Source organism: Borostomias antarcticus (assembly GCF_949987555.1).
Source record: "Borostomias antarcticus genome assembly, chromosome: 29".
Taxonomy (NCBI): Eukaryota; Metazoa; Chordata; class Actinopteri; order Stomiiformes; family Stomiidae; genus Borostomias; species Borostomias antarcticus.
The window spans coordinates 3,427,546-3,442,122 of record NC_140262.1 but is presented as its reverse complement, the minus strand read 5'-3'; the positions used below and the strand labels follow the sequence as shown (position 1 = coordinate 3,442,122).

At 46.9% G+C, this 14,577-nt stretch overlaps 1 protein-coding gene across 1 annotated transcript; it reads right to left on the bottom strand.

The window, feature by feature from the left end:
• Positions 1 to 4,815: 4,815 nt before the first annotated feature.
• tut1 (terminal uridylyl transferase 1, U6 snRNA-specific) lies at positions 4,816 to 11,990 on the bottom strand. Its single transcript, XM_084459704.1, has 10 exons — positions 11,843 to 11,990; positions 10,830 to 11,020; positions 10,311 to 10,517; positions 9,418 to 9,532; positions 9,054 to 9,181; positions 8,623 to 8,849; positions 8,083 to 8,192; positions 7,537 to 7,659; positions 6,691 to 6,783; positions 4,816 to 6,317 (listed from the first exon to the last, which is right to left on the bottom strand). Exons 1-10 carry the CDS (start codon positions 11,916 to 11,918, stop codon positions 5,146 to 5,148), a joined length of 2,442 nt encoding a protein of 813 aa, XP_084315830.1. The 5' UTR covers positions 11,919 to 11,990; the 3' UTR covers positions 4,816 to 5,145.
• Between the last annotated feature and the right edge of the window lie 2,587 nt (positions 11,991 to 14,577).

Here is a 14,577-nt window from a genome sequence, read left to right as displayed (position 1 = left end):
GTCTGAAGTCTACCAAAGCTAGTCCTACTACCACAGCAAACATTAAATGGCCATAGGACGCAGAGAAGTGTACACAGAGGAAAAGGAAACTCACGTTTGCGTGTCTGGGGTCCACAGGCAGTCACGATATCCCTGTTCAGTGTCTTGTTCTGGGTTCCATCAGTTTATATAGTGGGGCTACCTGATGCTCCCAGTGAGACAGAGCCGGAGCACAGTGAAAACCACACCCCTCACTGCTGTAAAGATACACAGTGGGCTTTTACATCCTACTTTCTTATCAGACTCGTACTCATTTGTTGGACTTTGAAAATGCAGTAGCATAAGCAGGCATGTGACAAATTGTATTGTTATTTTTTTCCGGCGTCTCAAAACAGTTTGAGACGTTTTCCAGATCTTGACATGGGGGAGCTGCCATTCTTGTGTATTACTGTATCATAATGGAGGTCACTCCAACCGTTCATTAATCATATTCCTGGCTGGAATCGTTGTAAATCGATGTAGTCCAACCATGTCTCTTATAGGAGAGCACAGTGTTCTCTCTCGTTGATACACTTGTGGCATAACACTAGGCTATTACAAGGAGTTTGTCTTATTTGTTCCTGTACTATTTATTTGTTCCTGTACTAATCATGCAGTTGAGCAGCATCTGAGCATAGCCTTATTCTCCAGTTCAAACGGCAAACTGTTGCTCGAGATAGAATGCATCCGGCTTCAATAAGCGGTAGTCTACACTCGGCTACACGGCTAAACGTACTCGGCTACACGGCTAAACGTACTCGGCTACACGGCTAAACGTGTAGCAGGTCAACTCTGGGCCGCCTGTCTACCGGTGTGCAGGTAACCGGTTAGTCTGGAGACTGGGTCGCGCTGTCTGGTTCGACCTGTCAATTGAATTTGATCAGTTCTTTCGGGTAGAGGCTTGGCCACTCAAATATCAGTCTGTTTACAGTTGTACCTTCAAGTAATTAATGAACTTAATTAATGTACCTTCAAGTAATTAATGAACCCTAACCAGCCGGGCATAGGCCGAGTCCCATTTGCAGCGCCCCAATTGAGAGAGAGAGAGAGAGAGAGAGAGAGAGAGAGAGAGAGAGAGAGAGAGAGAGAGAGAGAGGATCAGTGGTTTTAATGAATCTGCAGTGGCATAGTGTCCCTTAACGAGACGCTCAATCTATTCTGTGGGGAATTAATGAGCACAGATTCATTTTAAACGTGGTACCAGAATAGGTCAAGAGAAGACTCCTTCTTTGTAGCAGGGTACAATTAAATTGCAAACTCAATATTTCAACAGAAGTATTCGCCTGAATAGCCAATGTTCTGGGATAGATAAACTGCTGGGGGCAAAGTTGCTAAGGAGAACCTGGTAAATGGCGGCAATTGACTGTATAAAGGGATCTCAACAAATTACCGTAAAATACCGTGGAGAGGAAAACATCCTTTATTGTGATGTGAATTTACAGTTTGCTCATTAATAAGATCGATCAAAAAGCCTGAAACTATTTTTATCTGCCAATACTCCTCTGAATAGCTGAATACGGTAAGGTTTACCGTTGTAGTACTGTGACTACAAATGATGATCCGTACTGATGTGGTAGGGCTCAGCTCACAGGGCCTGTTCAGTAGACCAGTAAACTGCTTATCCCAGGGTGCATTGGAACCAGTCAGCATATACCTGGCCTCTGCAGTAATTGTGAATATACCCATATAATAATAATAATAATAATAATAATAATAATAGAGGACTGCTATTGAGGGCTTATCTACTGTTATCTGTGTTGTCTGTATGGACTATCGACTACTTTCTGTGTGTGTGTGTGTGTGTGTGTGTGTGTGTGTGTGTGTGTGTGTGGCTCTTGTGTGCAATATGTTCACTGTCATAGCTAAACAATCCAGATTTGGTACACTAAAACCATTTCGCTGGTTTGATGAAAAATATTTTATAAGAAACAAGAATCAAAGCTGTCAACAAACCTGATCTGAGACTAAGACGTTTTAATCAAAAAGGACAAGTCAACAAGCCTTAACATAACATGTATGGGATTCCTATTGGGCCCCTAGATGTGAGACCTCCCCTTTTGCAGTGAACAAATAGAACTGTTCGTGCCTCAAACGTGGCTTTATCTCTGCCTGAATGGTTGTCAAAATAGAAGTTAATTCCACTCTGAATCATTGATGACAGGCATAGTGTTGTTGTTATGAAGAGGCAATCACAGCCGACCGAGGTGTATATTGCTCTGCCGTAAAGCCGGTAAGTGGATTGTGGTATTACACATCGATTGCTTGGACCATTAACAACTAGATGTGTTCTCATCATTCAAACAGATTGCACAGAAAAACAATATATTCTGCTGTCTGTTTGTTCAGTAAAATGTTAAATCTCAAAGCAGAGAATGAACATCCTGTATTATTTATTCAGAAAGCTTTAAGGGTTATGATATGATCAATAATAATTTTAAAAAGGCTGTAATGTTTGATGTTCAAAAGGGAGGACCTACAGTACAGACCCCCCCCCCCCCACCCGGGGGGCATACCACCAAGCGTGAAAACAAATACAGGCTAAGGGGAAGACATTGCCTTCATTAAGGCTCAAACATGTTTCGCGGCTTCAGTCATATTTTGTGTTATTTCTTGGCCAAAAATGTCTCTTTTGATAGTAAAGGTTGCCGACCCCTAGTCTAGACGATGTGCCTTCCACCTGTCTGCGTGATTCTCTTAATAGGACCAGACCCTCTTTACAACACGTCCATTCCTGACTGACCTTTGTCCCTCATAACCAGCCTCTCTGAGTTGATACTTCTTACAATAAAAGTCAAGGACAAGAAACAACAACATACAATGGGCAAACTTGTCAACACTCTCCCATCTTTAAATGGGGAAACATTAGGAGGCAGATGCAGATAACTAAAAGGGGACACAGTTTACATTTCACGGGCCTATAAATTCCAACTAATGCACTCCTCAAGAGCAGTTAGTACAGTAGTGTACATGTAAGTTACAGCAGAGAAGAGCAGTGAACGAGTGGAGCATCACTCAGAAGCTGTATTGAGTGACAGTGACCAAACAATCCCATATTTCCCCAGAGTTTCTTTGTTATGTGGCGTGTCAGCCTTTCCTTGAATGTATTCCCTGAGGCATCGTATATTAGAAGGCATTGTTGCAGTTTTTCCCAATCGTTTAAACACGTTTCCCGAAACTACAGCACAATTTCTCTCTAAACACAAAACTGAAAAGAGTTAACTATTTTGTAAAATCTCCACAGATCTCTTGCAAACTCTCCAGATCACAAACTCTCTAGATTACAAACTCCCCAGATCACAAACTCCCCAGGGCCCAGTATTTCAAAAAATGTAACCTGGATCAGAATGATCCGGATTTTATAATCCTCTTTTTTGCTATCCCGGATCAAATTGATCTTGTAGATTTGGTCCTGGTTTTTCAAAGAATTTTCAGATAGGATCATTCTGATCCAGATACCACAAGATCAGGATTACAGAATCTAGATTTGAGAACATATTGTCTTTGAAATCGAGTTTAACATGTTTTTGAATGATTTTTCAAGATGCCCATCCACATCCATTGTATGACCAAAACGGTGGTAGAGCAATTATCAACTTTCTCGAAAATGCTAGCTTTGTCAACGTTTTGATCTGAACCATTGTATATGATCATAAGTAACCTTAAAACAGGGCTAAACATGCATTTTCCCGTTACTACGCCTTTAAGAATTCTGAGAATACATAAATGTTAACTATTTTGAAAATGCTCCATGCGCTTTATAATCTGACACATGATTAAAGCGTTTGAACAGATGAGAAGATTCAACATTCCTTTTCCAAGATTCCTTTTTCTCGTCACGTTATGTATGGTGTAAAGTCACAGTAAATTGTTCTTGCCGGCAACAACATTATGCTACAGATAAACTCAAATGTCTATTTGAGTGAAAACACTGGAATAGGCTATAAGCACAACTCCAGTACTTCCTGGAATTGGACATGCCTCTCTATTTCCTGTCCTACACTATTGGATGAAGTGATTAATCAGGTGTGCCCGACTGCAGCACAATGATCAGGCACACCTGATCAATCACTTTATCCAATAGTGTAAGACAGGAAATAGAGAAGCATGTCTAATTTCAGGAAGTAGTGGAGTTGTGCATACAGCCCATTGAGCTTAGAGTTTAGCAGTCTGGAGTCTTGTTGTTGCAACAACGTTTTCAGAATTGTGTGCATAATTCAGAGCAGGGGCCCCTGCTGTAACTCTGGGCCCCCCAGAGCAGGGGCCCCTGCTGTAACTCTGGGCCCCCCAGAGCAGGGGCCCCTGCTGTAACTCTGTGCCCCCCAGAGCAGGGGCCCCTGCTGTAACTCTGCGTCGCCATCAGTAATTACAGCCGTTTGTCTCGGGTCGTATGAGCATAGGTCCCATCAGGACCAGCCTGCTACTAAACACACTTCCCCGGGCAGTCATGCTCAGGACACCGGGCAGTAACTCCCAGTAATGGCCGATCTACAAGGCTGTTATAGTGTCATGGTCAGCCTGGACAGGGGCTCACAGGGGAGGTTCAATGAACCATGTTTGATTTCGTGGTTTTCGATATCTGCAGGTGGCCCTCATGGCTCTTGTATAAACAGTTTCTTCCCTTTCTCCACTGCACCCTACCTTCTCTGTGAGACTCAGAGAACACAAGTTGTCAGGTTGCTTGATAAAGGTTTTTATTTATTGATTTCATTCTCAAAGAACAGTGTAAGTGTCCATACAAACATTTTTTTATTGGAGGGTTTACACTTTAAAACGGAAAAACTCAGCCACTTAGCACAAACAAAGAAAAGAGTGCATTATCTGGAGCACAGCACAGCCAAGAACGTTCATGAACCCAGACATATGACAAATAAAGAATAACTCAATAATGGCATAGCAGCGCAATCAATATTTACAACAATATTGCTCATTGGCTGGTCAAAACAAATCTAATCCCTCAAAACACGCCACACACTGGGGATTTCGTTTCTAAAGATCAGGCACCTCCTTACATTTGACAAAATAAAACAACAAATCTTGATATTGGGGAAATATAAAAGTCTCATTCACCTTATATTCCACTTTTCCAAAAAGAAAAACACACAACTCTTCTTCTTTTTTTTTTTTCTTCTATGCCACAGGTCTCTCCAGAAGAGTCTCCGCCATCTTGGGCAGAAAGCACTCCAGGAAGTGAAAAAAGTCCTGAAACAACCCTGCCCTGTCATTGGTCGGTCTGAACTTGAGCACGGCCTTGGTGCTCTCGGTGCCGCCCACCACCTGGGCCCGGACCCGGAACTCCAGCGGCTCCTTGTCCTCCGGCTCCTTGGCGACGATGCGCTCGGTCACCTGGGTCTCCTGTTCGGCGCTGCTCCCCTCCGGCCGGTGGTCCGTGGCCCCTTTCATCATCTCCCTCCGCACCTTCCTGCGTCCGGCCCAGACCCGGTGGCGCTGCGCCCAGGCCCAGCAGGGGGAGTGGGGCTTGGGCCCTCCGTCCACCCTCGGCCTCTTCCCGCTCGGGGACGCCGGTGCGTCCTCGCCCTCGCCCTCGGACGACAGCCGCCTCTTGACCCCGGCGGAGGCCGCGATCCGAGGACTGCGGTCGCTGCCGGAGGACGATCGGCGGACGTTCTCGCCGCCGTCGTCGTCAGAGTGGGTTGCGAGGTCTGCGGCGGAGGCGTCGGCGTCCATGGCCTCGGCTTCATCCCCGTCGTCGTGCTTGACGGGGGATTCCAGGGGGGCGCTGCCCGGGGTGCATTTCAGAACGTTCTGGAACACCCCCTCCACCGCCGAGCACACCCTCTCGAACCAGAGCAGCCGGAAGCCGTCCCCGGCCGCGCGGAGCTGGTCACGCACCCCCTCGGGGAGCGACGCCACCTTAAAGGGGATGCTGATGGTCAGGTCCTTCGGGGCCACGGCCCCTCCGCCGGGGCTCCTCCCGGGGGGGGTGAAGAGGCGCACCAGCCCCCAGGCCTTCCCCTTGGCGGACTTGCGCTGGTACTGGAGGCTGCGGCAGTACTTCTCGGCCTCCTGGCACTCCCTCTGGAAGCTCTTCTGGGAGCGCTCCGTCACGTTGCCCGCCACGTTGTGGCTGAGCTCGAAGGGGTCCGGCAGGTTGAGGGCCCCCAGCTTGGGCCCGTGGCCGAGGGAGGGTCTCTCCAGGGGGGGCTTCGCCTCCGGGGGGGGGTCCCTGGCCTGGCCCAGGAAGGCCGTGACGGGGAGCGGGCGGCCCTGGCGGAGGGAGATGACGGAGCCGGCGAAGTCAAACTGGGCGTAGAAAGAGAAGAAGGCAGCCAGCAGGGCACCTGGCGAGACCAGCCAATAACATTTACTAACACAGCGAGGGCAATACTGATCAGAATGAATACATGCAGTGTCTGAAAGTGTCACAAGCAGGGCTGAAAATTAACACCTGCCACCGGCCAAATGCAGGTAAAATTTCCAATTGGCGACTAGATTTCAGAAGGCAAGGAAAAAAATATATACTTGGCCGGTAGATTTTTTCATCTACAGTCCCCTTAGGGAATACTTAGACCTATGTATGGCTCAGGGGAGATGGGCTGGGTCGTGACCATATTGAGCCCATATCTCCTTTGGAGGTCTATGAATAATCAATGAGGACTTTCAATAATCGGGGTCGGTGTTGTTGTAATAAAGTTTGGCTGCGGAGTGACTCACAGAGTTCCTGGGTGTTCTTGCCGGGGGGCACGGCGATGGGCAGGCTGGGGAAGGTGCAGTTCCAGCCTTCTATCACGCACTCTTCCTCCTCACCTGGGGGAGACACCGCGGCGCAAAACGCAAGTTCGGAAACACGTCAAAACCAGGAGGGGGGGGGGGACGCCCCGGTAGCTCAACGGGCTGGGGGGCGCGTACCATGTAAAGGCTAGTCCTTTCTGCAGTGGCATGTCTTCCCCCCTCTCTCTCTCTCTCTCTCCCACCTTTCCTGTCTGTCACCTACACTGTCCTATCGAAATAAATCAGAAATGCCTTAAAAATATCTTCTTTTTTTTTCTTTTCTTTTTTTAAACGGGGAAAAAGCAAGGCAGCCATCTTCTCTCTAACACGCTGAAATGCGGCAGGCGCGCGTCCGCTTGCGCGCAGCTGTGTGCGTGTTGTGAAGGCGTTTCTGGGAAGCCTCGCGGCTCCATGACTGGAATTGGGAAAGCGATGAGGCAACCTCAGAGCGTCAGTTGGCCGTATTCCCTGCGTACGACAGTAATGGCATGAGTGAGATTTAATTTGAGTGTGTTTCATTATAGATGTGCTTTACTGCATGTTACTGGGATGCCAATTACCATGCGATACAGCAACACAACAGCGCTAATGAAAAAATCCAATCTCACTCAAGCCATTAATGTCTTACCCAGGGATCGATAATTACAAAATTAAATCTCACTCGCCTTTAATGTCCTACCCAGGGATACTACACAGACTACTGTGGGCTCAATTAATACCAGCAGTTATCTGTACCTGCTAAATGACTGTAATGTCATGTCATGTCATGTCATGTCATGTAATACACACAGGCCATGTTCTGCAGCTGGTCCACTGTGGGGAGGACAGGAGGGTCACAGTTCTGGAGGAAGTAGATGACCAGCAGGGTCAGAGCATAGTTGTTCAACATGGAACCGGCTCCGCTGGGATTACCTGAGCCAGGGAGGGGGAGGGGGGGGAGAGAGAGAGAGAGAGAGAGAGAGAGAGAGAGAGAGGAGAGAGGGAGAGAGAGAGAGAGAGAGAGAGAGAGGAGAGTGAGAGAGAGAAAGGAGAGAGGAGAGAGAGAGGAGAGAGAGAGAACATTGATTAGAAGCCTATGACAACAGGCAGCATTGTGAAACAAAGAGCTAGTGAAAGCCGAGGAGTGGAAATATGTGTCTCTGCTGCCCCCTGCTGGATTCAGTCAACGACACATGCGGAGGGGAAGCCAGCCTATCAGTTCTCCGCTCTCTCCGGAGTCAAGACTTGCAAAGCTGCGTCGTGTAAAAAGTGCTCTTTCTTAACAATCTTTACACTTTTAAATATATGTGTGTTGCCGGTACACGTCAGGGAGAAGGGATTGTGGAAGTCACCCACCAGCCAGCTGCTTCTGCGCTGCCCAGTACCGGATGGCGTAGACCAGGGGGCGGAGCCTGGCGTCCAGGCCGGAGCACAGCTGCAGGTAGCGGGTGTTTCTCACTGCCAGTCTGAGGGACAGAGAGCCGGGGTTCACAAGGAGACTCCGACTGAGCTCCGTATTGCTCTGCAGTTCACTTCATAGACAGCGGGTTAGTGTCCAGAAAGCATGGCAGCCTGAGCCACATTCAAGGGAATTGATTGATTAATTGATTGATTGATTAATCTTTTTTTTTTCTATCTTTTTTTAAATTTTTTATTAAAAACTTGCATCTGAAGCATAGCTTCTCATACACATTATTTAAGTAAAAACCCATCAAGCTAAATAAAAAAAGCTAATAGCTTAATTACATTGTGGTACTTGGAAGGGGGTGTGTTTGGGTGGGCAGCAGATCCAAACCTACTGGACACTATCGCTCTTCCTCTGGTGAGTGGGGCGAGTACAGACGAGGAAGAGGAGGTTGTAACCATCCCAACACGACCACCGCCCCGGCGGCTGACCTGTTATTGACGGTGATGTCCCCCTGGAGGTTGAGCTCGCGGTGGAGGAACTTGACCACAGGCAGACGTGCGCTGCTCACCGCCTGGACCTTGTGCACGCCGGGGACACACTTCTTCAAGATGGCCGTCACCAGGTCGAGCACCTCGGCCGGCGTGGCGGTGGTCAGGTCGATGTCGGAGAGGATGGAGTCTTCGGACTTCGCGTCGTCCGACGCACCCTCCCCTGCCTAGTCAACAGGAGAGGGAGAGGGAGAGAGAGAGAGAGAGAGAGAGAGAGAGAGAGAGAGAGAAAGAGAGAGGTGATTAGGATAAATGCATGGACAACCATGAAGATCTTGAGACAGTTATCCATAGAGATACTGTTTTTTTAAATTGTTTATATGTTGTTGTTTTTAAATCTGTGCCGGGAGGATTAGAAAGCGTCTCCACACCTGCTCGGCGGAGGTCTTTGCTCGGGCCTGGAAGACCTTGGTGTGCTCCAAGTCCAGGAACAGGTCCAGGTCACAGGAGTGCATGTCGAAGGTGTTCACAGAGGAGCCGAAGGGTTTGATCTGGCTATCTGTGCGGTTGGGGGGGAACAGGCAGTGTTTGCAATTTTAGGTTTAGATTCATGGATGGAACGCATAGGATTAGTATTGGCGTAGCAGCAATCTGAACCAAAATCTACAGAAGGAGTAGCTTCTACTCTCTAACTGGTGGGTGAATGTGTGTGTGAATGGGTGAATGAGAGGCCTTCATTGTAAAGCGCTTTGGATAAAAACGCTATATAAGTCCAGTCCATCTTGCGGAAGCTACCTGGGAAGAACTCTTTGAAGACCTCCTGGAGCAGCTCCACCAGCAGGGATCGGGCCTTCTTCTCGTTGTCTCCCAGCTGAAATCGCTCCACCAGCCTCTGCATCTGCTCGTTCACCTGGGACACCACAGCAAGGTGAACACCACCAACCTTCACACCAGGTTCTACTGGAGGTCCCCATACCACAGACCTCAACGGCACACACACTGCACACACTGTATATAACATCGCTCATCTACCACACTACACTCACCACACTACATCTGGTATATTGTACGTAAATTGAATTTGTGCCTCCTCTGTTTTTAACAGTATATTGTAATTTGTTTGCACTGTATTTTGTATTTGCACAGTTTTTTGTACTGCATTTGCACTGTCATGTATTTGCACTGTCCTGTCATCTGCAACAGTGTATGCTTTACCTAGTCAATAATATGTGCGAGCCATATAGATGGCTAATAGTGTGTGTGTGTGTCCGTCCGTGTTCGTAGCATGAGATTTAAACCAATCGGGAGTAGCCTATGCAAATCAGTAGTGAGCAGGGTAAACATTCATTATTGATCAAGTTAATTATGGTCCCGGGTATCACAGCCAAATGGAACAGGGCCATAACTAATGTTATGAATAACACCTGTGTTTACCGTGCTTTATAACTAATGTTATTAATTACACCCGTTTACACCATGCTTTATCACTAATGTTATTAATTACAGCTGTGTTTACTCTGCTTTGACAGTGGCTGCTGTGAAAAGGGCCAATCTTAGATGATTGCTCATAAATCCAACCGCTTACTTCACCTCCTGGGTGTGATGTTTTTACATTTACATTTACTGAATCAAGAGTCAATTTTTCATGAGGAGACCAACCAATGGTCAACACTGATTCCGACACTCACGGACGCGGTTTGACACAGCTCAGGGGTCAGGCGCTCCAGAACCTCCTGCAGGTTCTTGAAGTCCGGCTTCTTCTTGGGGATCAACTTGAACTCCTTCTTCTCCCTGGGCTTCACGCGCAGCTTGAGACCGTTCATACGGTGTTCCACCTGGGCCAGAGTGTTCTGCAGACTGTCCTTCTCACCAAACTCCACTATGGCGTACACACCCTGAGGACAAAGAGCATGATTATTACCGGCATCCATCAAAGGCTCTGATTATTTACATCTACAGTAAATAATAATAATAATCTACAATGCAATTTACTTTAGGGGGTGGGTAACTTCATGAGCTGGTTACTCTGACACAGCTACCACTCAGGAATGGTTATAATACCAAAATATCATCAACAGACATGGATCTTTTCTAAAATTATGTTAAGACATTTAACATATATGTTATGTTAAGTTTTGCCACCTTGAGTGGCAGCGGAATCTGGTCTAGCCCATGGGTTACTGTATATACAGGACTTAAGAGCCAACCTTGTCCTTGTCCATGATGACCTCTGACACCGGTCCAAACTTCTGGAAGTAGTCTGCCAAGTCGGACTGAGAGGTGTTCTGCTTGAAGCCGCTGACAAACACGCTGTGTTCCTCCTGCGCCTTCCGGGTCGCCCGGACGATGCTCAGCTTCTGGTGCTTTCTGCCCTTCACATGGTCGTCCAGACTGGGTTCTAGGAGGAAGAGGAGTGTTTTAGATTGTGTGACTGCGGGAAATGTAACTTCCATGATGGAGGTTAGTGGGCACACTTGGCCTGCACTTAAAGGAGAATGCTCGCTTTTGACAACCTGGACCTTATTTACGACATATTATAAGACGTTTGACTCACTGAGATCACTTTGGTGTAGTTCGGAGGCATGTAGAATAAATTTTAAATCCAGCGCGAGCCAAGTATATCCATGTAATGGTGGTGGTGGGGGCACAGAGAATGCAGCTTCTAAAAATCTATTTTCTGTTGATCATATTACAGAGGCATGTGAAAAACCACAACAGGCCTACGCTCTATGTAAGCACAACTAGCGATTCATAAAGACAGATTGATGAAAACAACCGTTTCCCGGCAGAAAATAGATTTAGAAGCTGCATTCTCGGTGCCCCGTCCGCCACCATTACATGGATATACTGGCTCGCGCTGGATTTTAAATTTCTTCTACAGGCCTCCGAACTACACCAAAGTGATCTCGGTGAGTCAAACGTCTTATAATATGTCGTAAATAAGGTCCAGGTTGTCAAAAGCGAGCATTGTCCTTTAAGTTATATGAATGGATTTCATGCAGTTCAAACGTTTCGTACTCAAAACCCTTTAAGATGTCCTCGTCATGTGTAGGTGCTACAAACTGGCTATAACACATTACACATTAGATAGCTTGTTAGGTAATTTACGTTATATTAGCCAGCTAGCTCATCTCAGTAAAGAGTCATCATCTGACACGCTCTGGAGCTAGCTAGCTCAATAAGGAGCTAGCTAACTTAATTAATAACGGAATTCTCTTACTGTTGGGTATATTCACGTTGCATAGGTTGCAATGAAACCCTCTCGCAATTGTTCGTATGTCAGTGTCCAAATCCATGTTAAAATATGGCAAAACAGTGACGAGGGAAACCCACAAGCTATCAAGACTCGTAACTTTGTCAAATCTCCCTCCGTCGTCCACCGTGCGTTCGCCTCTGTCCGTCTGTTATTTCATCCGTGTAGGGCCACTGGTTTCTATTCAGAGTTCCGTCTAGCAGCATCATTCTTCATGTTGTAAAGATGCAACCTAACTCGGTAGTTTTGTTCATTTTGCTGCCATGTTTCATGTTAATTATAACTATAAAAAGGAATGCTTTCTTTGCAGCTCATTCAACAGGCCATGTGTGATATTAGAAAATAAACCCATCGATACCTTTATTGTTAATAAAACATGTACACTATGAGAATGAAATAGGTTGATAAAAATATAAGATTCTCCAAAATGTTTTCCCCAACATCTAGTGAATGGGGAGGTATGAAAGATGACTGACATTTCAGTACCTCACCGCCTAAAAAAGAATACATTAAATGTTATCTTACAAGCTTAGCCAGTGTGGGAACCTACTATTTATTTGTACCATCCCAGGTGTGCAAAGGACTTGTTTAGTGCAAGTTGTAACGTAGCCACCTGTACAGATCTGTAGAAGGTCTGGTCTGTTACTTCTTGCTGTAGCTTCAGATGTACTGTTGATGATCTAACTGTGATAATGACATGTGGTTGGCTTCTGAGATTAAAGTCAGAATTTCTGAGATTAAAGTCAGAATTTCTGAGAAAAAAACAGAACTTCTGAGAAAAAAGTCAGAATTTCTGACTTTAAACTCAGAAGTTAAAAATAAAAACTCAGCTGTTGGCCCTAATGCTCTTCCGTACTATTACATTTGAAATTCTTGCAATTTATTTCTTTGTAGATGTGAACACAGTAGGCTATATATCAATTGATGTTGTGACGACTCCCAGTCCCCTGGCTGTGGGTTGGGGGTAGGCTTTGTTTTTCCTTCTGTGTCCAGCAGGGGGGAACTGGAAGGGTCATCTCGGACCAAGGCGCACCTGTGGCGGGGTGTGGCTTGGCGGACAAGAGGCCAGACCAGCAAGCAATCGCTCACTTCCCCCTCCAGCAGCATGTTGATTCTGTTCTATAGTTTGATATCACACCATACAACACCTACACCCACCATACCGTTTTCACTACATCCATGCACTGCTCTACACTACTGATTCTCTCATTGTCACACCACATCTTTTGTATTGTTAATTTGCTTAGAATAGGTTTATACTAAATAATTATTGTTACATCTTGCTTTGGGCATGCGTCCTAAAGTGAGCTGGGCCTTAACAATGTGTACCTCATCATAGCCTTGAAGCCATTGTTTGATTTTATCACGTAAAACTTTTAAATGGATCTGTTTACAAGAATGCAAGGCAGAAGTAACAAAAGCTCTTTAATATTAATTCAATATATATAAAAAAGAACGTATAAAATTAGGATTAGAAAAAGAGCCCCTATTGTCTCTAAACATCACAAATCCTCTAAAAACTAATTTTATTTTTTTTTGGGTGGGGGATAAGACAAAAAAAAGAAAAAGCCAATATACAGGTCACTAGGATCTAAGGATCTTGGCTCCTCTCGTGGCCCTCTTGCCAGGCGCTGCCACGGCCTCTGCTGGGACATCTGCCCCGGCTGCTCCCCTGCGCACTCTCTTGGCCGGAGCCGCTTGCTCCTCTTCATTAGGAATAACCTTCCTCCCCCGGCCTGGCTTAGCCTCTTCCTTCTCACGAGCTGGGACATCCCGCTTAGCTCTCGGCCCCCTTTTCGGGTTGTCTGTTGCGGCGGCGCATGTTTCGTCCTGTTCGTCTGTGGGGGCTGGAGCTGCCTCCGTCTCAGGTTCCCGTTTGGCCTTTCGTCCTCTTTTGGGCTTCTCAAGCACCACAGCTGCCAGCTCCTGGGCCTCGTCTACTTCCTCGACTTGTTCCACTGCGTTCTGTTTCCTTCTTCCTCCTCTTTTGGGTTTCTCAGCAGGCGAGGCGGTTGGCTCCTGGGCAACGGAAGCTTCGGCGAGGGCAGACTCGGTGCGAGAATCCTCTACTTGTTCTAGAGAATCCTGTTTGTTCATTCTTCCTCGCCTCGGTTTGGAAACGGGGACTTGGACCTCCGCCTCCTTGCTCTCAATCGGAGGTATTTCCACAGGTGCGGCTTCTTTCTCCACAGCCTCCTGCGGCGTCTTCCTGCCCCGCCTAGCTCTCACGACAGGGGCCCGGACCTCCACCTTCTCATCGACGGGAACTTCGATAGTCCCCTTCGCTGTTTCCGCTTGTTCAACAGGGTCCGGTTTGGCCTTCCGTCCTCTCCTTGGTTTTTCGGCCAGAACAGAGGAAGCCTCTTCGGAGGCCGCGCTCTCAATCAGAGGAGTTTCCACAGCCTCAACGTCTTTTTCCACAGCCTCCTGTTGAGGCTTCCTTCCCCTCCTAGCTCTCATGGCCGGGACTTTCTCACATACACTTTCAGTAGTTTCCTCAGGCACCACTTCAGTTTGTTCAGTAGTAGAATTTGGCTTGGGCTTCCTTCCTCTTCTGGGTCTCTCCACGGGGACATCTCGAGTTTGCTCCAGGCTCACGACCATCTCTGCTGGAGGAACTTCGTCACTCATGGCTTCAACAGAGTTCTCCTGCACTGTTTCAGTTTGCTCGACAGATGACTGTTTGGCCTTTCTGCCTCTCT

Excerpts from the sequence above, each read along its gene's own strand:
- tut1 (XM_084459704.1), bottom strand. The coding sequence starts at position 11,918 with ATGGATTTGGACACTGACATACGAACAATTGCGAGAGGGTTTCATTGC. Across the intron at positions 9,533-10,310 it reads AGCTGTGTCAAACCGCGTCC|GTGAACGAGCAGATGCAGAG; the intron begins GTGAGTGTCGGA and ends GTGGTGTCCCAG. Across the intron at positions 9,182-9,417 it reads CTTCAAAGAGTTCTTCCCAG|ATAGCCAGATCAAACCCTTC; the intron begins GTAGCTTCCGCA and ends CCAACCGCACAG.